The sequence below is a fragment of the Oncorhynchus keta genome, chromosome 17, assembly GCF_023373465.1.
Source record: "Oncorhynchus keta strain PuntledgeMale-10-30-2019 chromosome 17, Oket_V2, whole genome shotgun sequence".
In the NCBI taxonomy this organism is placed as follows: Eukaryota; Metazoa; Chordata; class Actinopteri; order Salmoniformes; family Salmonidae; genus Oncorhynchus; species Oncorhynchus keta.
Genome location: NC_068437.1, coordinates 42,950,336 through 42,975,770, shown reverse-complemented (window position 1 = coordinate 42,975,770; position 25,435 = coordinate 42,950,336). Strand labels below are relative to the sequence as shown.

The 25,435-nt window shown below is 43.5% G+C and overlaps 1 protein-coding gene across 2 annotated transcripts in view; it reads right to left on the bottom strand.

Annotated features, from left to right (window-relative positions):
* Positions 1-25,435, bottom strand: part of si:ch211-266k8.4 (carabin) — a 57,041-nt gene that overhangs the window by 17,914 nt on the left and 13,692 nt on the right. For both annotated transcript variants that reach the window (XM_035789895.2, XM_035789896.2), the window contains exons 10-14: positions 24,594-24,703; positions 10,617-10,721; positions 9,574-9,752; positions 8,515-8,627; positions 5,541-5,735 (exon numbers count right to left, since the gene is read on the bottom strand). In XM_035789895.2, the coding sequence (XP_035645788.1) occupies positions 5,541-5,735; positions 8,515-8,627; positions 9,574-9,752; positions 10,617-10,721; positions 24,594-24,703 (702 nt within the window). The remainder of the gene's footprint in view (positions 1-5,540; positions 5,736-8,514; positions 8,628-9,573; positions 9,753-10,616; positions 10,722-24,593; positions 24,704-25,435) is intronic.

Here is a 25,435-nt window from a genome sequence, read left to right as displayed (position 1 = left end):
ATTAATGTCTTAATCGAAATTACGCTTATCTGCTTGTCGTCCTCTTATGCCATAGTTTAACCATCTGAATTGTCAGTATAAAACACATTTGTTTAAGCAAGTCAGCCTTTTCAGCTATGTTTTTTAAAGGCAATAAATGAGGCTGAAGAAACTGTTTCTCTGCCAGACAAGGTTACGCTGATAGCCAGGTATAGCAGTGGTAAAGTGTTGGGACTCCGCTGTTGGGACAGCTTTATGTTGGCTCTAACAGTTTGTGGGCACCATTTGTCGCCGTTATAGTGCAATTCATGTATTGTTTAGTAGCTTTGTTGGCATGCATCTCACGTTTAAAATTTTGCCCCACCAAGATTTACATGCTAAAATCACCACTGGCCATATCATGACACACATACACTGCTCTTCCCATGCATCAACACTGTGCCTCTCTAAAGGGATATCCTACAGTATGTTTCATAATCCCCCTCCAAGTCCCACACAAACATACAGTTGAAGTCGGAAGTTTACCTACACTTCGGTTGGAGTCATTAAAACCTTTTTAAATAGACCTCCACAAGTCTGGTTCATCCTTGGGAGCAATTTCCAAATGCCTGAATGTACCACGTTCATCTCTACAAACAATAGTACGCGAGTATAAACACCATGGGACCACGCCGCCGTCATACCGCTCTGGAAGGAGACACATTCTGTCTCCTAGAGATGAACGTCCTTTGGTGCGAAATGTGCAAACCAATCCCTGAACAACAGCAAAGGACCTTGTGAAGATGCTGGAGGAAACAGGTACCAAAGTATCTATATTCACATTCAAACGAGTCCTATATCGACATAACCTGAAAGGCTGCCACCGCTCCGAAACCATCATAAAAAGCCAGACTACGGTTTGCAACTGACAAAGATCGTACTTTTTGGAGAAATATCCTCTGGTCTGATGAAACAAAAATAGAACTGTTTTGCCATAATGACCATCGTTATGTTTGGAGGAAAAAGGGGGAGGCTTGCAAGCCAAAGAACACCATCCCAACCGTAAAGCATGGGGATGGCAGCATCATGTTGTGGGGGTGCTTTGCTGCAGGAGGGACTGTTGCACAAAATAGATGGCAACATGAGGAAAGAAGATTGTGTGGATATATTGAAGCAACATCTTAAGGAAGTGGATGGCAGCAAACTTTCTACTATTAAACTCGGACAAAACAGAGATGCTTGTTCTAGGTCCCAAGAAACAAAGAGATCGTCTGTTGAATCTGACAATTAATCTTAATGGTTGTACAGTCGTCTCAAATAAAACTGTGAAGGACCTCGGCGTTACTCTGGACCCTGATCTCTCTTTTGAAGAACATATCAAGACCATTTCGAGGACAGCTTTTTTCCATCTACGTAATACTGCAAAAATCAGAAACTTTCTGTCCAAAAATGATGCAGAAAAACTAATCAATGCTTTTGTCACTTCTAGGTTAGACTACTCCAATGCTCTACTTTCCGGCTACCAGGATAAAGCACTAAATAAACTTCAGTTAGTGCTAAATACGGCTGCTAGAATCCTGACTAGAACCAAAAAATTTGATCATATCACTCCAGTGCTAGCCTCTACACTGGCTTCCTGTCAAAGCAAGGGCTGATTTCAAGGTTTTACTGCTAACCTACAAAGCATTACATGGGCTTGCACCTACCCATCTCTCTGATTTGGTCCTGCCGTACATACCTACACGTACGCTACGGTCACAAGACGCAGGCCTCCTAATTGTCCCTAGAATTTCTAAGCAAACAGCTGGAGGCAGGGCTTTCTCCTATAGAGCTCCATTTTTATGGAACGGTCTGCCTACCCATGTCAGAGACGCAAACTCGGTCTCAACCTTTAAGTCTTTACTGAATACTCATCTCTTCAGTGGGTCATATGACTGAGTGTAGTCTGGCCCAGGAGTGGGAAGGTGAACGGAAAGGCTCTGGAGCAACAAACCGCCCTTGCTGTCTCTGCCTGGCCAGTTCCCCTCTTTCCACTGGGATTCTCTGCCTCTAACCCTATTACAGGGGCTGAGTCACTGGCTTACTGGGGCTCTCTCATGCCGTCCCTGCAGGGGGTGCGTCACCTGAGTGGGTTGATTCACTGTTGTGGTCATCCTGTCTGGGTTGGCGCCCCCCCCTCTTGGGTTGTGCCGTGGCGGAGATCTTTGTGGGCTATACTCAGCCTTGTCTCAGGATGGTAAGTTGGTGGTTGAAGATATCCCTCTAGTGGTGTGGGGGCTGTGCTTTGGCAAAGTGGGTGGGGTTATATCCTTCCTGTTTGGCCCTGTCTGGGGTTGTCCTCGGATGGGGCCACAGTGTCTCCTGACCCCTCCTGTCTCAGCCTCCAGTATTTATGCTGCAGTAGTTTGTGTCGGGGGGCTAGGGTCAGTTTGATATATCTGGAGTAATTCTCCTGTCCTATTCGGTGTCCTGTGTGAATCTAAGTGTGCGTTCTCTAATTCTCTCCTTTCTTTCTCTCTCTCTGAGGACCTGAGCCCTAGGACCATGCCCCAGGACTACCTGACATGATGGCTCCTTGCTGTCCCCAGTCCACCTGGCCATGCTGCTGCTCCAGTTTCAACTGACCTGCCTTACTATTATTTGACCATGCTGGTCATTTATGAACATCTTGGCCATGTTCTGTTATAATCTCCACCCGGCACAGCCAGAAGAGGACTGGCCACCCCACATAGCCTGGTTCCTCTCTGGGTTTCTTCCTAGGTTTTGGCCTTTCCAGGGAGTTTTTCCTAGCCACCGTGCTTCTACACCTGCATTGCTTGCTGTTTGGGGTTTTAGGCTGGGTTTCTGTACAGCACTTTGAGATATCAGCTGATGTACGAAGGGCTATATAAATATTTGATTATTATCAAATTTGATTGATTTATTGATCTCAAGACATCAGTAAGAAAGTGAAAGCTTGGTCGCAAATGGGTTTTCCAAATAGACAATGAACCCAAGCATACTTCCAAAGTTGTGGCAAAATGGCTTAAGGACAACAAAGTCAAGGTATTGGAGTGGCCATCACAAAGCTCTGAACTCAACCCAATAGAAAATGTGTCAGGCAGAACTGAAAAAGCATGTGTAAGCAAGGAGGCCTACAAACCTGACTCATTTACACCAGTTCTGTCAGGAGGAATGGGCCAAAATTCACCCAACTTATTGTGGGACGCTTGTAGAAGGCTACCTGAAACATTTGACCCAAGTTAAACAATTTAAAGGCAAAGCTACTAAATACTAATTTAGAGTGTCTGTAAACTTCTGACCCACTGGGAATGTGATGAAAGAAATAAAAGCTGAAAAATCACTACTATTATTCTGATATTTCACATTCTTAAAATAAAGTGGTAACTGACCTAAAACAGGATATTTTTACTAGGATTAAATGTCAGGAATTGTGAAAAACTGAGTTTAAATGTATTTGGCTAAGGTGTATGTAAACTTCCGCCTTCAACTGTACATACAGTGATGTGGGTGGGGCTGACTAACTAGTCAGTGAGGCAAACAAGTGTTCCAGTCTATGGCGCTTGTGTCTTTGTTCAATTTAAACAGACAGTTATTGCTGTTGCACATATTTTGCTTTTCATTTCATGAATAAAGTTAGTCTTAAATATGTCAACTGTATTTACATAATTCAATTGCTTTTGTTGGAGAGGGATGGTGTACTTGTCTTATTTACATACACCCGTTAAGTCACAAAACCACAAAACAATGTGAATGAACCGGAAGCACAACTTGTTCAGTCATGAAACACATGGTTTTGAACTCTAACACACGCAGTCTGGCATATACCACTTTCCCACATAGCTCAGTGAAAACAACCAACAGTCACATAAATAGCTATTACACAGAACGCTGAAATTAGTTCAAACAATATTGAGTCGAGCTTTACACCAACTCACCCCTCTCTATTTTGGTCTGCTCAGTAGGCAAAGTACGGGTGAGAAAAACACTTGTCAAGCTAGTTTTCCACTTCACTAGCAGTTAGGTTGTCCCTGGCAAGATGTCAGATGGAATTACGACACATTTGTCTGTCAAGTTAGATCACATGGACAGTACATGAAGACTAACAAGGCTTCACAGCACCAATTATTCAGATCATCCAACGGAGCAGCATTCACCATCAGGTTACAACAGAATGTGGATTTCTATAGTCAGTCACAGTGTTTAGGGCCACATGTCCAGAGAGTAGACATTATAATATAAACACTATACAAGACCAAAATAGAGCAGTTCCAATCTGTTCACTACTACATTTTTTGGGGATTGAACCAAAAGGCTAATCAAGCATTTTCCTAGTTGCAGTGTGACTCATCCGCTCCAGTCTCTGACCATGGCTGTTCTTTCCAATGGGAGTGAGGTTGGTTGGTGTGTAAGAGGGGAGAGCTCTGGGGGGCTGCCAGAGAGTTGCCCGATTATAAATACATCTGCTCTGTAGTGCTGATCAGAGTTTATGGAGGGAGGGAGCTGACACTGCACTGGTCTGGCCTGCATGTAGATAAAGATGCACTCCGACTGTCATTTTCCACCACTCCTCCTAAGAGCTTCTGGCTTTCCCAGGATGCCTGCAGACACTGAATGAACTTCCAGGGACAGAGTACGCAGTAGGCAGGCAGCTCTCTGGTTCATTTTGGTACCCTTCGGAGAGTAGGCACTATAGGGAGGCAAGCTCTCTGGTTTATTTTGGTACCATTGTGGCCCAGCCCTGCCTACGCTACAGGGAAACAGAACACTGACGTAATGTTGCTCAGTACATAGGTGGGCCAGACAGGAGTATATTATGAGATACAGCTGCTTGGAGTGCAAAACCATTTAAAAAAGGCAATAAATAATTTACTGCGAACAACACATTCAAATGGTGGGTTGGGGCTGTGAGGGTCCTCAGTTCAGGATGTGTTGTTACAGCTGATTGCAAAACGAGGAGATTACTGTTACATGGTACATCTCTGATGTGGGGTGTATATTATTACTATATAGTTACACTTTACTATACCTCATATTCCAGGAGAAACAATAATATGTCATTATAACATGATTACGCAATGAGTGGTGATCCCTTTAATTAAAAAGAACACTACAACCACACTTCTGTCAGCGGGTATCACATCTGTCAAGCCCAACGCAAATAGAGGACGGATCTGATTTCACCTCCTTCAGATACACTCAAGTCAGGAAGACACTTTGGAATGAGTTACTGGGACTCTAAACCCCAAGCTAGAAAACAGATCCAGTCTATTATATAGTACATGGTCTGCATATCAGTTAAATTCCTAGGGTGTATTTATTAGTCAGATTCCATTGCAAAACGTTTTGTATGTTGTAAAACATTTTGTAACGGGAACCGTTTACTCCAAACAGAAAATGTTTTGCAACAAAAACAAATGTTTCTATTGGACAAATTCACTTAGGCCCTTCCCGTTTCCTCCGCTTATTTCCATTTGGTTCCTAGTGTAAACATTACAAAATATTTTGCAACGGAATCCGACTAATGAATTCAACCCTGATCCAGTCTTCTATAACAATGTAGACAATAGGTTCCAGCTTACCTGGATAGGGATGTTTTCCGTCTCTGATGGGCCAGTGTTTGTGCTGGGCTGGAGGGATAGGGCGATGGGGACTGGGGGGTCCTGGTCCGGAGCAGGCGGAGGGACTCAACTCTGGGGGGCAGACTGCTGCGTCTACGCGCCACTCTGCCCACGGGACCAGAACCCATTCTCCTAAACGCTGCTGGCTCTGGCCTGCTGGAGAAACAGGAGCATAATAATGTTTACTCACTTTCATGTCACAGCTATCCCCAATCTGTGATGCACAAGTGTTTAATTCAACTCCACTTTAAAAATGTTTCATGTATTCCAGAATGCACATTAACAACTTTTGATTTAGACTAGCTACATCATATAATAGAAAAGGCTCCAAAAATGAAAGGGGAGTAAAAGTACTCTGTTCAGTCTGACATCATGAGCCACAGGTCAATAGCCAAGAAGTCTGATAATCATTCTACAGTGACACTTTGGTGTGAAACTCGACTGACACAGGGGCTACACAAAAACACGTACTGTATGTAGACACTCTCGTTCCCCCACCTTCCCTCTCTCTGGCTCATAGATATGTTATAAATGTCAGTGGTTTGATTTATCCACAGGTGTAGGGCATTAACAGAGGAAGCACCTGCAGGGCTGGGGGGAGTGAGAGATATCCTCCCTGTGCCATACACTATTTACAAAACAGCACCGGGGTTGGGTGTAAGGGTGGCAGCCAGCCAGCCAGTCACCCACCAAACACCTGCCATTTTTCATTAATTTCTTCACCCTTCAAACAAGCTTCCTCTGCACATTACACCAACAAACATGTGATTAACACCTATAAAGTGTGGATGTAGGGCTTAGTTACTGACACAGAACATACTGTAACTACAAACATAGCTACCAAAAAAATAGAATTAAATTGCATTTGTCACATGCGCCGAATACAACTTTACCGCAAAATGCTTACTTACAAGCCCTTAACCAACAATGCATTTAAGAAAATATTTACTAATTAACGGAAGTTTTTAAAAAATTACAAAATAAAATAACAATAATGAGGCTATATACAGGGGGTACCGGTACCGAGTCAGTGCGGGGTTACAGGTTAGTCGAGGTTATTTGTACATGTAGGTAGGGGTAAAGTGACCAGGTGACCAATTGATTAATTGTTCAGTAGTCTCATGGCTTGGGGGCTTTTGGACCTGGACTTAGCACTCCAGTACCGCTTGCCATGGGGTAGCAGAAAGAACAGTCTATGACTTGGGTGGCTGGAGTCTGACAATAGAGTCTAGATGGATTTAGATGAGAGCAAACTGCACCCTAACCTAGTAATGTATAGACAGGAATAGAACAAAAATGTCAAAATCTTCTATTTGGGTTGGGATACCTGAGAACAATGAAATAATAATATTAAGCCTGTTAAATTATTCTACATATGATCTCTAAAAACCCACACAACAATCCCAGAGGAAGGGGAACCACAGCAAACTTTTTGCTCAGCATTTTCAGATTCCTGATCACCCAAATTCTTGGGTGAAATTGGTAAATGTGTCATGTGACCATTGTATTTAGTGGAATGACCTGTGCCTGACCTACACCTTCTATACAGGTCAACCTCAGCCAGGGGTCCAACCCATAAACTCTATGGAACAACACAGTATAACCACCACATTTCTTCAGTAGTTCAGTAGTTCACCACATAAAAATGTGATCTATTGACTATTCTACAAATGAGTACAATTAAACTTATGGAGGGGGAAAAAGTTCACATTACACAATCTGAAATCAACATTCTTTGAATATAGACTAAATACACAGCGATATTACAATCTACTGCTGATGAGTGACTGAAATCTACTGGTTGGAGTTCCAGTGTGCTGTGAATACATCCTCTACTCTTAGATCAGAGCTCAGAGTCAGACACTTTACTCTGTACATGAGCCAGAGTGTGCTATAGTCAACAGCAGCTGTAATACCCCTGGCCTCTACTGGCCCTTAGCTCCTTGGTGCCTGGCCCCGTCAGTGTTGAAAAGCTGACATGCCTTTTCAGCGACTCGCTGAGAGGAGTCAAATCCACTCCCTGCCCTCTCTGTAATGTGTCAAATTAGCGTAATCCCTTCCTTGACCCCGGGCGACCCGCTCTTCATTTCAGCATTTTCAGCCACTTGACACTAATACGGGACCTGTGAGGAATGACAGGTATGCACACAGACTTCTGGCACCGGCTCAAAGATGTGTGATATGCTTTTGTTATGAGAATGAGGCTGAGGCCAGCCTGCCTGCCAGGGAGACACGACATGGAACTGCTTGTCATTAGAACACAAAAATATTGATTTACGAAGTTGATGTAGAGGGGCGGGGACCTCAACCTATACCCATTAAAAAATATAATTCATGTCAATCTTTTCCACCCTCCAAGAGTCAGTGCTTCAAGTTCTAATTGCGATGACATTTAACAGCGCATAAAATTGTTTTTGTTTTGAAGTATTTTAAGCAACAACAGGAAGCTCATGGCTGTGGGATTGCCTACCTCCACCCACCAGTGTTGTATGCATGACTACCACATAATTAGTGCTATGAATGGAAAAACGGTATGAAAGTTAGATAAGTGGCAACTTTTACGACCTTGAATTTCCTGTTGAAGTTCTTTGCCCCTATGAGTAACATGCATGTTGATCATAAAGGTTCCCATATGTAACAGCAGTCTGTGGGAAATTCATTCTGCTGGCTGGGAGCCAACTCCTCTGGCTGACCGATAAACGTATAAAAGTAGTCAATTCTCTTGGGCCCTCTCAGAGAAATTGACAGAGCCATAAATTGTATTGCTTAGTGAAAACATCTACATGAAGTAACCTCAAATCAGATAATATTCCAAAAGGTCTATCATTAATCAGTAATAGAATCTGTGAATTGCAGTATGGAGAAGATGTTGCTCTTGCTGTGCATTTCTCAGTTGAACAATACAGATGTGTCCAACAGGGGATTTCTGACCAACCTGTCTTTGACCGACCCATCTGAGTCTGGGGTAGAACCGGGAAGGGTCCCTCCTCTGGTCTGACTCACACTTCCCTGCTGGGACAGGCCCTTTTGACTCCTCTTGGCTCTGATCTGGAGGGAGATGGAGACCATAACAATAACCTAACACTACTGAACGTCTCAGCTAATTGAGACAGTATAGACCCAATATAAAATTGAGAGGAAGAAAAACGTAGTCCTATGAAAATACTTTTAATAAGTGAGTCGTAAAATGGCCTCCGAGTATCTGGTTGAAAGGGAAGGTTCCAGTTCTAATCCAGACTGTGCCCCTTCATGAAAGTCCTACAGTTAGCCAGAAGGGCTGTGTGAAAAATCTGCTTCCTCTACAAATTCTCAGAGGTAAATGGGTCAAATCCCTTCTCTTGTGTAATGTGACATTTTTTCTAAACGGAGAATGGCAACTGCATGCATGTGTGAAACGCAAGAGGTCAAACTGAAGCCTAAGATCCAAATAATACTGTAGGCCCTGGGAGAACTGCCACAGACCAGTCTCATTCAGCAGTTTCAGGCATCATGCTTTGTGTTCCTCTGGGAAGGCACACTGACTGAGTCCAAATGGGTCTTGAGGCTGTGTAAATCCAGCCAGTCATGAACACATAGCAATTATAGAATGTAACAAAGGGCTAACGAAAACTCACTGTTGAAAAGTAATATGCTGAAAATCTGCATTTGATGAATACTGAGGGTCCCTGCAGAATAGCTTGATTTTTACAAAGTACTGTGCAAAATAACCAAACACACATAAGGAGAGGAGGAAGAGGTGATGGATTTCGCTAGAAAAAGGGTGAGAGCCTGGGAAGATCTCAATTGCAGACTTCTCGGGTCCTCGTCGCCTTCTCAAAACCCATTGGAGGAGTAGGTCAGAGGGGAGGGACCTCGCTCTCATCCAACGAGTTTTGAGAAGGAGACGAAGAGAGGACACGAGGCATCTGCAATTCAGATCTTCCCCACATTTCAGTACTTTCTCTACAGGTGAATGAGAGTTGGCGTAGCCTGTGTTTGACCCTGGCTAGCCGACCTGTGACTGTGTGATTGAGGAAGTTGTCCTGCTGGCCTTGGAGGAGCGGCGCCTGGCAGAGCTGCTTTGGGACGGGGAAGGCTTACTGTCCCCACTCTGACAATCTTTATCCAGCAGGTAGCACTGGGCCATCCTCACTAGCCGGGTGAACACGTGCTTAACACCGGACACCGATGAATCTATTGGGACACAATGGGTTAATTCAGGACATGAGGAAAAGTCTATGACATGGTGTAAGTATGTTTTATGTGTTGTAACAATCTCAAACATACACAGTACTAGACACAAAAATGTGTCTTTGAACTACAAAATGAACATGCATTTTTCATGGTCATACCCATACAGTGTGTTTGTATGTGGTCCCCCATGTACTGCAAAAATGAATGTTATCAGCAGCCTGTCGCATTGACTCCGGTGGTATAGTCTATCTGCTGTGAGCTAGGCAAACACACAGGGGAGAAGTCCCTATGCCAACCACACGTATGAACACCTTGAATCTAGATGTCAGAGTCTGATAATCTATCGGCTATCTCAACAACAGGACAAGAGCTTATGGGGTTGTGAGCACCTTTCACAGATAGTCGAAATTTACACAGCTGCCACGTTGGGGAGATGATCCATTTCACTGCTCGTCAAAGTATTGTTCATTAAACAATATTTCTAACTGTGTTATATACACCACAACTTGACAGGCTTAGCAATGGGAACTTATATTTCTCAGCTTTTTGCCAGAACACAAACAGGTTAATCACATCACTTGCTGTATTAATCTAAAACTCCGTAATGTTTTCTGCCGACTTGCAGTCTTAGCACATCTTGACAATACCAACTTGCATATTTGATATAATGTGGCCTAGGGTTTATGTGGGAATTAGCTATGACAGTACATCCATCTCACTTTTATGAGGCCATATAAAAAGGTGTGTGCCCTGTGCCAGTAATGTAGAAAGACTAGAGTCTTCACCCGTTGTACTGGATAGTAACTGGGATTTAGCCTGGTTATAGCTGGTCCATAAGCACCCTGGTATAATGAACTGCCTCACCCTTCCTTACTGAGTTCTTGGCTTCCAATTTAGGTCCATCCACACTCTTCTCCTGCTCCTTCACCTTAGTGGGCAGTGGTGGTGGAATAGGTTTCTCAATTTTTCCTGCAACGATAGGAATACACACTTAATATGAAGAAAATTACTTAAATAAAAATGGTTGTGCTTGGTAACATTGGCACAAAATATTTTGTGGTCGTTTTATATTGATGGGGCTTTAACCAGCAAGGCACGAAACAGGCTAGCCATCTGCAGCTGACCAACAAGACAACTTTGATTGATTTACTAAGAGCAAGAAGGTACTGTACATGTCATCAAGTCAGACCTCAGCTATGTGATAACATGTACTGTAGGTCTACTGTATAAAGCCATATTTGAGGTTTTGGCCTTCCATTGAGTCATCTGATTTTAAATCTCTATTACCCCTGACCAACCCTTACATCCATAGATTTTGGCCCTCAATACATCAATCAATGCCAGAGGTGGATTATAAGTTATCTTCTGCAGTGATATTAAAACAATAACAAGAATTGACATGCATGTTCACATCCGCTGGAACATTAAAAGAAGGAAGACAGAGCTTTCGGCCCATTTCCCATTGTTGACTTTGCGGTCCAAGTAAAATGCTGTGGATTTCCTCTAGGAGCTGATCAGTCAGGCTGAGGGAAGTCCATATACAGTATTTGGAGAGCGGTTGATGTTAATAGAGCAGAACACCACACAGAGATGACATCCGCTTCAAAGAGCAGGAGCCAAACAGATTAGCAGATGATGCAAAATAAAGGTTTAGCCCTGCAGACTAATGCTATAATGACAGAGGCAGGCTGGGTAATCCACTAAAGATTTTCTGTGCCATTTCAGAGGAAGGCTTTCTTCCACCACTCTCCACAGGAAGAGTGGGAGCCAGAGTGACTGCTCAGTTCACAAGACCAGGAAGTTCCAGCCTAAGATTGTCACTTCCTACTGACCCTGGACACCTGGTCTCTTTAGAGTGGACTATAGTGTTTGAACTGTGGGGAAGAAGAGTGTGTGCTATAAATAAATGGTACAGTATGTTATGCTTGTTTCCCAGATGTAGGTGTATGTCCTAGTACAGCTTCGCTTTGTCTGCTGGACATGTAGTCCATGTTTGCAGTTTCACAGAGGAGGGAGCTGGGGCAGAGCCTGGATAATGTAAGGTTGTTTGGCTTAACCCTGTGATTTTAAGAGTGACCTCATCTGCCCTCAGGTTCTTTGCTGACTCAAGGCAGTAATCACACACACAGTCAATGAGCTCACCCCCAATGACTGACAAGCAGAGTCTGACTCTGGACCGAATAAGAAGCTATAAGAATGACTGCTTTCAGTTTCAAATGTCATCCTCTGTGAGTAAGCCGATTCGTAATTGCCCTGGAATTAGCGATGACATACTGTTTCCATGGTTGTGTTTTTCTTTTCATAAGTGCTGCCCTCAGGATCATAGTAGAGAATCAGCAGTCCTCATCAGATTCGTCTGATATTGCTCAAAGGGACTTTTTCCTGCTGATCAACTTCGGATGGGGCCACAGTGTCTCCTGACCCCTCCTGTCTCAGCCTCCAGTATTTATGCTGCAGTAGTTTGTGTCGGGGGGCTAGGGTCAGTTTGTTATATCTGGAGTACTTCTCCTGTCCTATTCGGTGTCCTGTGTGAATCTAAGTGTGCGTTCTCTAATTCTCTCCTTTCTTTCTCTCTCTCTCGGAGGACCATGCCCCAGGACTACCTGACATGATGACTCCTTGCTGTCCCCAGTCCACCTGACTGTGCTGCTGCTCCAGTTTCAACTGTTCTGCCTTATTATTATTCAACCATGCTGGTCATTTATGAACATTTGAACATCTTGGTCATGTTCTGTTATAATCTCCACCCGGCACAGCCAGAAGAGGACTGGCCACCCCACATAGCCTGGTTCCTCTCTAGGTTTCTTCCTAGGTTTTGGCCTTTCTAGGGAGTTTTTCCTAGCCACCGTACTTCTACACCTGCATTGCTTGCTGTTTGGGGTTTTAGGCTGGGTTTCTGTACAGCACTTTGAGATATCAGCTGATGTACGAAGGGCTATATAAATACATTTGATTTGATTTGAAAACACCAACTATGAACAGACTAAAATGAGAGTGTGCATTTATCATTAGGAACACATTGATAAAACTCCTCGTCATCATTCTGGGAGAGCAGTGTTGAACTGAACTTGTGCCAAGACATTACAGGACTCCAGCCTTCCAAGGCACACAGGACTAATTTCATCCCCAAACCTAATGATCCCAATTCATCTACAAGTACTGTACAGTGTGTGTGGTCACTGGCCTAATGGTGGCTTTATTGCCTTCATACAATACATGACTGTATCAGTGTATGTATCTTAGGGCAGAATGTTGGTGGTGGAAGAGTATAAAAGGGTAATCCACAGGGAAAAAGATTTAGAACCTCTGTAGGATTCCCGATAGTGTGTCTGTGCATCCCAGGTATATCACAGATCAGAGCCAATAGACATGTCGAAGCATCGAACCTATAGGCCTACATTCCTGAGATACTACAAGGAAACTAGAGTTAGTTCTATAATAACAATGGCTGACAAAAGTAATTAATGCGAAAGCTGCTAGGTCATCACCACAGATAAGCAGTGAAAACACATTTCTCCCCTGAAACTGATAGCAATCACTTCCTCTCTGATGCACAGATAAACATCATGTTGGCCCTGCAACCTGTTGCCACGGCACCTACGGACAGATTAAACCCGTCTGTGCTGATGCATGTCCAGCAACGCCACATACACTAGGTCAGCACTAACAGTCGACTACTCGAAGTAGCTTCTTAAGGTTCGGATGGCAACAGACCTTTAAGGGCCTTTACACCTCATGATTAACTACAACATTGGTGTGGATTAGGAAACATGCCATTGTACAGTCATAGCAAAGCCTGGTGTAGCCCTAAACAACATTGTGAATTTACATTATGCTAAATAATGTACTGTAAAAGTCAAGCCAATAGGGCACATGCTGCAGCATTAGCATCAAGACAGCCTAGTGTTCTAGTCCTATGATTAGCATGGCATTGTTGTGTTGTCTAAAACTGGAGTGCCCTAAGGCCAAAGCAGTTCACTGAACTGAACTTGCTGGTGCCGTCGGTCTTTACATCACCAATATAGTGCAGCCTAAGGGGTAGAGCTAACATTCATCAACACAAACCAATACATACGATCCCACGATATCCATGTAGCACCACATTTGACAGGCAGGATATCCTTCCTCAGCTTCACATGCCACAAACCGGAAAGAGAAATATGAATTGCTTTCCACAGGGTGCCGACTGCATGAAAAGACACAGACATTTGTAACCACAGGTAAGAGAAGAGATTTAGATTCATTATATTCCATATAGAGAGTAATGGTAATGGCATATTTTTGTAGGCAAGAGACTCGGTCATGGCTCGTTGGCGAAAGCCTAGATGAAATTCATATTTTTTTGATAAATTACAAAAATAAGGTCTGTAGTAAACAGGCTTAGGAGATCTTATACACTTTGTTCTATGAGAATCAGCTAACTTCACTTTTCTGAATTTTTAAGCATTTATGTAATTAAATCAAGCACATAAAGGCTTCATAATTCATAAAAGGCCATGTTAACTGACTGATATCTCATAGAACAAAATGTATAACATCTAAACCAGTGTTAACCTCAGACCTTATTTTTCGACAATTATCCCAAAGCCCCATAGGAGTGGCTGAACGAACCAGAGAACTAATTTCCGTTTTTTAGGACTACAAGCTGGCGAACTTGACAGTGTACATGAATGTCAATGCACATGAAGTCATTACTGTGTGTATAATGCCAAGCGTGCTATAACATTTAGATCACTTTAAGAGACTAGAGCAATTTCAGTCAATCATATTCCAAATGACCACTAGAAAAGACCAAAGACCACAAGCGAAACATTAAAGATGGGCGTCTAGTTGAGGATGTGGAATTACGAGGGAACACAGCCTGTATTTATGCCCTGGGTCACAGTCATGGTTAACGACAAACTTACAGGAGCTGTGTGGACTTGCAGACATCTTATCAGTCTAGCTCATCCCCTTAACATCAAAGACTCCTCATTCAAAATAACCTGCCCACCTTCACAGGCTTTGGCCTGTGGGGAAACAGAGTCAGGGAGATATGAGGAGAATAAGCCCACATTCAAGTCTAAACCCCCTGAATGAACAGATACAGCAGCTTGTTCATGTCATATTATTTCTACAGGTTGCCTGACAGCTGGCAGGTTAATAGATAATGAGGTGAGCCAGTAAAAGAAAACAAAAAAGAAAATATCCGGTTATCAGGTTGTTTAGAAAAGTGCACACCACTTAAGTTGACCAAAACATGAGATGTTAACACCTTGCAGAGCTTAGGGAAACTTCAATCACTTTAAAGGTCAAACAGACAAACAGGCTGTTGAAATGTCCTAGCGGAATAGGTGAAGTGGCGGTGTGGAAGAGAGGGCAGAGGTCCAAAGCAGCAGGAAACCTGATAAAGGGTAAAAGGAGCTCAAACAGGACAACGGCTACAAAGCAGCCAGGGACGGAGCCAAGGAACACAGCAGAACAATACTAAATAAGTAGTTACCTGTGTACGAAAAATGCCTGTTTTCATAAGATTTTTTTTCATAAACTGAGTCAACTTACATTAAAAAAAATAATAATAATACAACTAAAGTAGACAAGACCAGGCAACATTAGTATCAATGCATGGTCCGTTTTTACCACTGAAAAGACATCAGAATAAGTGAGGTGTATAGTGATATGAAGATTATCTAGCTCCGTTTCGCTGTACTGCTTTGCAACCCAGTTACTCCCAAGTTATAGTAGGCCTACAATAGAAAAGGTGTCAGTTATGTCAACATCTTACAGCATGCTCAAATTTCTCTTATTCATTTTCGTAACGCAATCCACTTAGACAAAGAGATCTCAACTGCTTTAGTGACTGATTAAGAAATGAGGGATTGAATAGTCAACTCATCCTTCCATCTGTATAATAGCCTTTCTGGATCAATTCAATAAAAACCAAAGGGATTTTAATTTCTCACATGCCAAGACCTAAACAGTGTTATAACTGCAATGCATACAAACAGGCTGCTTCCTCCTTTAGGACAGCAAGACCGTAAGTTTTTCATATGAATCCTTTTCCAAATACCCAGGCATAAACTGGCAATTGCAAAACATGGTCCTAATTGCATTGAAGGATGATCCCCCTGCTTTTCAATACATTACAACAGAAACCTGTGAACTCACCACACATGGGCCAGTATCGGGAAGGTAGTCTATTAGATGCCTATCACCTTGTTAGAGCCTCTTCTAAAAGAGTGAGGGGGACAAATAGAGTCTCGATCACCTTTCTCTAACGCATGTATTCGCTCATTTCTCAGATTTATTGTCAACTGTCTGGAGCCCTAACAAACACCAAGGGCCTTGAAAATTGCATTCTCACATAATCAATTATTGTTGATACTTGTTACACCAAGATCTCAAAAGTGTCTGGGGGGAGCTGCTACCGTTTCACGATGTTACAGTATCTAAACACAAAACCTATGATATCTTTCATATAATAGACTGATGTTTATTATGAGGCAAAGAAGTCATTATCCAAGGGTAGATTCCCCATCATGAATTTGTTTTCTGCACATTAATAATGTTCCTGGCAGCTTGTTTGTTGAGCAAATATTAAATTGGCACGAGCGGATGCGTCAGATGTAAGCTACCAAAACTGCCCACTTCGCAGGGTGCTAAACAACTCCCAGTGTGCATTCCTCCACACAGAAATAAGAACACTCAAGTATAAACCAACATTGCCCTCTGTTTTAATAGGACTCTAAGTCTGCTGCAAAGTCAAGGGTCAGACTGGGGGGGCCAAGAAGTGTTAGTGGAGACCAGGGAGGGGGAGCTGCTTTACATCCATTCTAAAAAGCCATTTTAAAAAGGACCCGGACAATAACTCAACCTCTTTACCAGCTTTTTAATTTATGATGGCAACACACTGACAGAAGCAGTCTCCAACCAACAGCTCAGAAAGAAATGACAGGCTGTGACATACACAGGTCTTATCCTCTCACTCGGAGACTGACAAGACTGCACAGCACGTTGTCGTGTGTGAGTGCATTGCGCTTATAGGACCAGGGCACAAATAAATAATCAATAATTTTGCTCTTTATTTAGCCATCTTACATATAAAACCTTATTTGTTCAAAAAGTGTGAATAACTCACCACAGGTTAATGAGAAGTGTGTGCTTGAAAGGATACACATAACTCAATTTTGGGTTGTATTGGAGAGAGTCTCAGTCTTAAATCATTTTCCAGTCTGTGCCTGTATTTATTTTCATGCTAGTGAGGGCCTGAGAATCCAAACTCACACAGGTACATGGTTGCAAAGGGCAGCAGTCTTTTAACAGCGCGATGTGCCAAGGTAAGAAACTCTGAGCGTAGGCCTATCCAGAAATCTGCCAGTGGCTTCTGATTAAATTTTCACAGAACCGCTTGTTGCAATTTCGATGAGGCTCTCTTGTTCACGCCGGTGCTTTGCTATATCACATTTGACATTGTCCGTAAGCTTGAGTTCATTTGTACACACACAAAAAAAATAATCATACAATGCTGGAAAGACCTGTGTGTCGTCCTTGTTAATGCAGACAGAAAAGAGCTCCAACTTCTTAATCATAGCTTCAATTTTGTCCTGCATATTGAAAATAGTTGTGGAGAGTCCCTGTAATTCTAGATTCAGATCAGTCAGGTGAGGAAAAAACATCCCCCAGATAGGCAGTCACGTGAGAAACTCGTCATCATGCAAGCGGTCAGACAAGTGAAAATGATGGTCAGTAAAGAAAACTTTAAGCTCGTTTCTCAATTTAAAAAAAAATGTCAATACTTTTCCCCTTGATAACCAGCGCACTTCTGTATGTTGTAAAAGTGTTACATGGTCGATGCCCATATCATTGCATAGTGCAGAAAATACACCAGAGTTCAGGCACCTGACAAAGTCAACCATTTTCACTGTAGTGTCCAAAAGCCGTCAGGCATTCCCTTGTCAGGCATTCCCTTGTCAGGCATTCCCTTGTCAGGCATTCCCTTGTCAGGCATTCCCTTGTCAGGCATTCCCTTGTCAGGCATTCCCTTGTCAGGCATTCCCTTGTCAGGCATTCCCTTGTCAGGCATTCCCTCGTCAGGCATTCCCTCGTCAGGCATTCCCTCGTCAGGCATTCCCTCGTCAGGCATTCCCTCGTCAGGCATTCCCTCTTGGTGGATGCTGCAGTGTGCCCAAGTAGCAACGGGAGCTACAGCTTGCACAGACGTTACCACTCCACTATGTCTCCTTGTCATGGCTTTTGCACCATCAGTACAAATACCAACACATCTTGACCACCAAAGTCCATTTGATGTCACATAGCTGTCCAGTACTTTAAAAATATCCTCTCATGTTGTCCTGGTTTCCAGAAGAGGATGTCTTCCTTAATTGACCCCCATAAACGTAATGGACATACCACCAGGAGTTGTACCAGGCCCGCCACATCTGTTGACTCATTCAGCAGTAATGCATATAATTTACTGGCTTGTATGCGAAGTAGTAATTGCTTCAAAACATCTCCTGCCTTGTCACAGATGCGTCGTGAAACAGTGTTGTTGTGATGAAGGCATTAACTGCATTGTCCCAGCCATATCCGCAGCAGCAGGAAGAATAAAGTCCTCCACAATTAGTATGGGGCTTGCCTGTCCTAGCCACTCGGTAGCTTACCATATAAGATGCTAGTAGTCCCTTCTTATTAAATGGTATCTGTTGCTTTTATACATCTCTTACTACTCTAAAGTAATCTTTATTCTCGCTACAAAACCTCCTTTGGCTTATTTTTCAAATTGTCATGGTTTGTTTCTAAATGGCTGCACAAAAGAGAGAAGTTTTCCCACGAGAGAGTAACGGTTAATGTGATTGGATGTTAATTATTTGACTAGGCTAACTGTATTTGACAGTGTGTTGTTATTTTGCTGAACACTAGATGGTTTCATTTTATTTTTGGCAGTGAAACGAGGCTACTGAGGCGGGGGAAAAAAAACTCGCCCAAATGTATAGCCCTGTTTGAAAATATAAATGGACTGACGGAAAATATATATATTTTATATATTTTTTTACATGTGAATCACATTTTTATTTGGAGTACCCCCGACAGCATTGCGCATACCCCTGTTTGGGAATACCTGCTCTATGGGATAAGTGTCCCCCCACAGGACAGTTGAGCTAGCGTAGGCTAATGTGATTAGCATGAGGTTGTAAGTAACAAGAACATTTCTCAGAACAGACATAACTGATATAGCCAGAAAGCTTAAATTCTTGATAATCTAACTGAACTGCCCAAATTATAGTAGCTATTACAGTGAAAGAATACCATGCTATTGTTTGAGGAGAGTGCACAGTTATTAACATGAAAATGTATTAATAAAGCAATTAGGCACATATGGGCAGTCTTGATAACATTTTGAACAGAAATGATTCATTGGATCAGTCTAAAACTTTGCCCATACACTGCTGCCAACTAGTGGCCAAAATATAAATTGTGCCTAACCTGGCCTTTCTCTCGCATTTCAAACATTTTTTTTTTCTTTGTACCATCTTTTACCAGATCTGTATTTTTTTCTCCGACATTAATTTAACATTTCCACAAACTTCAAAGTGTTTCCTTTCAAATAGTATCAAGAATATGCTTATCCTTGCTTAAGGTCCTGAGCTACAGGCAGTTAGATTTGGGTATATAATATTAGGCGAAAATTGAAAAACAACGCCGTTTTAAGAAAATGTAGTTAAGAAAATATTAACTAAATACATTTTTCAAAAGAACAATAAAATAACAAAGGGGAACCAATACCGAGTCAATGTGCGGGGGAACAGGTTAAAATAAAATAAAAAGTTGAGGTAATTTGTACATGTACAGCAGCTTGTGAAAGTATTCACCCCCTTTGGAATTTTTCCTATTTTGTTGCCTTACAACCTGGAAATAAATGTTTATTTTTTGGGGGGGGTTGTATAATTTGATTTACATAACATGCCTACCACTGAAGATGCACACTATTTTATTGTGAAACAAACAAGAAATAAGACAAAAACAGAAAATGTCCCCCCTGCTTCATTGAGGACAGAAAGCAAGAGCGCTGTACTCGCCATCAGCTGAAAACTCACGTCAGAGAAACACCAACCATCTATACTCATACTCTAGAATGGACAGGCCTGTCAAGTGCTGTTAATCATTAAAACTAACCTTAATTAACACTTCCAGTAAAAAAAACAAATAAAAAAACAAATGTAACTGGTTCTGAAAAATCTAGACTCTTGTGTACCCAAAACAGTTCCATCCTTTTTTGGAATTCCTCAGTCTGTCATAGTATCTATAGTGCAGGTTGTCAAAAAGGACTGCAGACTGGAGGAGGCTGGCTCTGAAGGCCTGGTTACTGAGGGGCTTTTGATTTAGCTCCTTTCCACCTGGAGCAAGAGAGGCAGCTAGCTTAACAGCAGGTAGTGTGGATGACTCATCCTGACTCACACACACAACAGCCTGATGAGATATTCACATAGTAAAATCTGCTGCTGTGCTGAGCCTTTCAATTAGCTTTACAGTGGGGCCCCTGGTCCAGACTGATCCTCACTGACAACAGGGTCTGCGGCAGCCATTTTGCAGCCATAATGTGACTCACTGACAGGGCCTCCAGGAGTCTCTCCCAGTCAGAGCCAGGCCGTGACTCAGAGCTGACAGTGCTCACGTGTCAGATGGCAATCCAGCATGTCTGGTGTGAAGATAAAACTACAATAGGGAGGGGGCATGTCGAGCCAGGTACTGAATAACTCAAAATATGTTATTTTGTCTGCCAAGAGGGTGGACACAAACACGGCGACGCGACTCAGACACTGAAATCTAAGGGGATTTAAAGTGTTGCTCATGCTGGCGACAACAGTAATGTAAGACCTGGGATCATATCAGCACAGAGCGCATAGCAGATAATCAAGGAGCCATTTCACTCTCAGAGAAATTATCATACTTACTGTGCCTGAGACTATGCCAGGATGATGGCTAGTCACCGCAGCTGAAGGGGAGGGAATGATGATCTCTCAAAATCAAATCAAATTTAAATTTGTCACATACACATGGTTAGCAGATGTTAATGCGAGTGTAGCGAAATGCTTGTGCTTCTAGTCACGACAATGCAGTGATAACCAACAAGTAATCTAACTAACAATTCCAAAACGACTGTCTTATACACAGTGTAAGGGGATAAGGTATATGTACATAAGGATATATGAATGAGTGATGGTACAGAGCAGCATACAGTAGATGGTATCGAGTACAGTATATACATATGAGATGAGTATGTAGACAAAGTGGCATAGTTAAAGTGGCTAGTGATACATGTATTACATAAGGATGCAGTCGATGATGTAGAGTACAGTATATACGTATGCATATGAGATGAATAATGTAGGGTAAGTAACATTATATAAGGTAGCATTGTTTAAAGTGGCTAGTGATATATTTACATCATTTCCCATCAATTCCCATTATTAAAGTGGCTGGAGTTGGGTCAGTGTCAATGACAGTGTGTTGGCAGCAGCCACTCAATGTTAGTGGTGGCTGTTTAACAGTCTGATGGCCTTGAGATAGAAGCTGTTTTTCAGTCTCTCGGTCCCAGCTTTGATGCACCTGTACTGACCTCGCCTTCTGGATGATAGCGGGGTGAACAGGCAGTGGTTCGGGTGGTTGATGTCCTTGATGATCTTTATGGCCTTCCTGTAACATCGGGTGGTGTAGGTGTCCTGGAGGGCAGGTAGTTTGCCCCGGTGATGCGTTGTGCAGACCTCACTACCCTCTGGAGAGCCTTACGGTTGAGGGCGGAGCAGTTGCCGTACCAGGCGGTGATACAGCCCGCCAGGATGCTCTCGATTGTGCATCTGTAGAAGTTTGTGAGTGCTTTTGGTGACAAGCCGAATTTCTTCAGCCTCCTGAGGTTGAAGAGGCGCTGCTGCGCCTTCTTCACGACGCTGTCAGTGTGAGTGGACCAATTCAGTTTGTCTGTGATGTGTATGCCGAGGAACTTAAAACTTGCTACCCTCTCCACTACTGTTCCATCGATGTGGATAGGGGGGTGTTCCCTCTGCTGTTTCCTGAAGTCCACAATCACCTCCTTAGTTTTGTTGACGTTAAGTGTGAGGTTATTTTCCTGACACCACACTCTGAGGGCCCTCACCTCCTCCCTGTTGGCCGTCTCGATGTTGTTGGTAATCAAGCCTACCACTGTTGTGTCGTCCGCAAACTTGATGATTGAGTTGGAGGCGTGCGTGGCCACGCAGTCGTGGGTGAACAGGGAGTACAGGAGAGGGCTCAGAACGCACCCTTGTGGGGCCACCGTGTTGAGGATCAGCGGGGAGGAGATGTTGCCTACCCTCACCACCTGGGGGCGGCCCGTCAGGAAGTCCAGTACCCAGTTGCACAGGGCGGGGTCGAGACCCAGGGTCTCGAGCTTGATGACGAGCTTGGAGGGTACTATGGTGTTGAATGCCGAGCTGTAGTCGATGAACAGCATTCTCACATAGGTATTCCTCTTGTCCAGGTGGGTTAGGGCAGTGTGCAGTGTGGTTGAGATTGCATCGTCTGTGGACCTATTTGGGCGGTAAGCAAATTGGAGTGGGTCTAGGGTGTCAGGTAGGGTGGAGGTGATATGGTCCTTGACTAGTCTCTCAAAGCACTTCATGATGACGGAAGTGAGTGCTACGGGGCGGTAGTCGTTTAGCTCAGTTACCTTAGCTTTCTTGGGAACCGGAACAATGGTGGCCCTCTTGAAGCATGTGGGAACAGCAGACTGGTATAGGGATTGATTGAATATGTCCGTAAACACACCGGCCAGCTGGTCTGCGCATGCTCTGGGGGCGCGGCTGGGGATGCCGTCTGGGCCTGCAGCCTTGCGAGGGTTAACACGTTTAAATGTCTTACTCACCTCGGCTGCAGTGAAGGAGAGACCGCATGTTTTCGTTGCAGGCCGTGTCAGTGGCACTGTATTGTCCTCAAAGCGGGCAAAAGTTATTTAGTCTGCCTGGGAGCAAGACATCCTGGTCCGTGACTGGGCTGGGTTTCTTCTTGTAGTCCGTGATTGACTGTAGACCCTGCCACATGCCTCTTGTGTCTGAGCCATTGAATTAAGATTCCACTTTGTCTCTGTACTGACGCTTAGCTTGTTCAATAGCCTTGCGGAGGGAATAGCTGCATTGTTTATATTCGGACATGTTACCAGACACCTTGCCCTGATTAAAAGCAGTGGTTCGCGCTTTCAGTTTCATGCGAATGCTGCCATCAATCCACGGTTTCTGGTTAGGGAATGTTTTTATCGTTGCTATGGGAACGACATCTTCGACGCACGTTCTAATGAACTCGCACACCGAATCAGCGTATTCGTCAATATTTTTATCTGACGCAATACGAAACATGTCCCAGTCCACGTGATGGAAGCAGTCTTGGAGTGTGGAGTCAGCTTGGTCTGACCAGCGTTGGACAGACCTCAGCGTGGGAGCCTCTTGTTTTGGTTTCTGCCTGTAGGCAGGGATCAGCAAAATGGAGTCGTGGTCAGCTTTACCGAAAGGGGGGCGGGGCAGGGCCTTATATGCGTCGCGGAAGTTAGAGTAACAATGATCCAAGGTTTTACCACCCCTGGTTGCGCAATCGATATGCTGATAAAATTTAGGGAGTCTTGTTTTCAGATTAGCTTTGTTAAAATCCCCAGCTACAATGAATGCAGCCTCCGGATAAATGGTTTCCAGTTTGCAAAGAGTTAAATAAAGTTCATTCAGAGCCATCGATGTGTCTGCTTGGGGGGGATATATACGGCTGTGATTATAATCGAAGAGAATTCCTTTGGAAGATAATGCGGTCTACATTTGATTGTGAGGAATTCTAAATCAGGTGAACAGAAGGATTTGAGTTCCTGTACATTTCCTTCATCACACCATGTCTCGTTAGTCATGAGGCATACGCCCCCGCCACTCTTCTTACCAGAAAGATGTTTGTTTCTGTCCGCGCGATGCGTGGAGAAACCCGTTGGCTGCATCGCATAGCGTCTCTCCAGTGAGCCATGTTTCCGTGAAGCAGAGAACGTTGCAGTCTCTGATGTCCCTCTGGAATGCCACCCTTGCTCGGATTTCGTCAACCTTGTTGTCAAGTGTGTCTCACACACAAAGGGTCTGGCCTAACCAAGTTAATCTCTGAATGCTAAAATCACTGTCATCCATTAGTAACACGGGTAAAAGCACCACCCACAGGGCTGAGCGGCAAGGCAGTGAGTCGTCATGTCAAAGTTCCTGTAAAAAACGCTTCAAGTCATCACTGAAAACAAAAACTAAGAATTCCAAAGAGTGAGCACATGATCTAAATGGTGTATCAACCAATTATCTACAAAGCGAAAAGGACAAAAACAGAGAGGGTAGAAAAAAAAGAGGAGAACGACAGAATCGTCCGTTTCACTTTTTGTCATCGATCTTGACAAAATTGGCGACACAAAGCGCATACATTACATTGAGGTTTGTGAATCATCCCCAAGGTCCAAGTAAAACAGCTCTGACATTTAGTCAGGATGAACAAATGTCTTACAGGCTCACCCAACCAAATCCATGACTATCATGGACCACCAGATAAGGCCTGGACACTGAGGACTGTGCAGAGTGAAAGACCATCTCAGGTTACTCTGTCAGACCTTCCCACTTATCCTTTAGTTTCCCACCCACTTTTCCCGTTGCAGCATCAGGGCCTGTCATTGGTCAAACACAGAACGCAGGAGGAAGTCCGGTAGAGTAATTTAATTGTACCACTACAACAATGTGTGTCGGTTAAGGGCTTGTGATCATTTCTACGCCTGTTGTATTCGGCGCATGTGACAAACAAAATGTCATTTGATTTATGTGCGTGTGTTACCTAAGTGGTGTCCCTCGGTCTCTTCCAACACCAGGCTGTTCATGCACTTGATCTCCCACTCCTGTACCTCTGTGCTCCACAGGGCTGGGAGCAGGACACAGTGCTGAGAGCTGGAGGGGACAAAAAGGGCCTTACATTAGTACCGAAAAGCTTCTTAAATCATCTCCTCATTCAACTTTGATCAGCCATCACATCAGTTTGAAGCAATACATGGCAGTTGGCTTTATAGGTGGGAGAAGAAGAAAAACATGCTGAACTGAATTGCCATCAAGACTCAATGGCAATAGTCAAACCTTTGATACAGCGCATTCTGAAAGTATTCAGACCCCTTGATTTCACTTACATTTTATGTTACAGTCTTCTTCTAAAATTGATCTGTTTTTTTTCTCAACAATCTACACACAATACCCCATAATGACAAAGCAAAAACAAAGTTTTAGAAATGTTTTCAAAATTATTTTATAAAGTATTCAGACCATTTACTCAGTACTTTTGACAGTGATTACAGTCGCGAGTCTTCTTGGGTATGACACAAGCTAGGCACACCTGTATTTGGGGAGCTTCTCCCATTCTTCTCTGCAGATCCTCAAGCTCTGTCAGTTTCGATGGGGAGCGGCACTGCACAGCTATTTTCAGGTCTCTCCAGAGATGTTCGATCGGGTTCAAGTCCAGGCTCTGGCTGGGCAACTCAAGGACATTCAGAGACTTGTCCCAAAGCCACTCCTGTGTGACTTGGCTGTGTGCTTAGTACTGTCATTGTCCTGTTGGGTCATTGTCCTGCAGGTGTAAAAGCAACAGTGCTTTTACACCTGCATTGTTTGCTGTTTGGGGTTTTAGGCTGG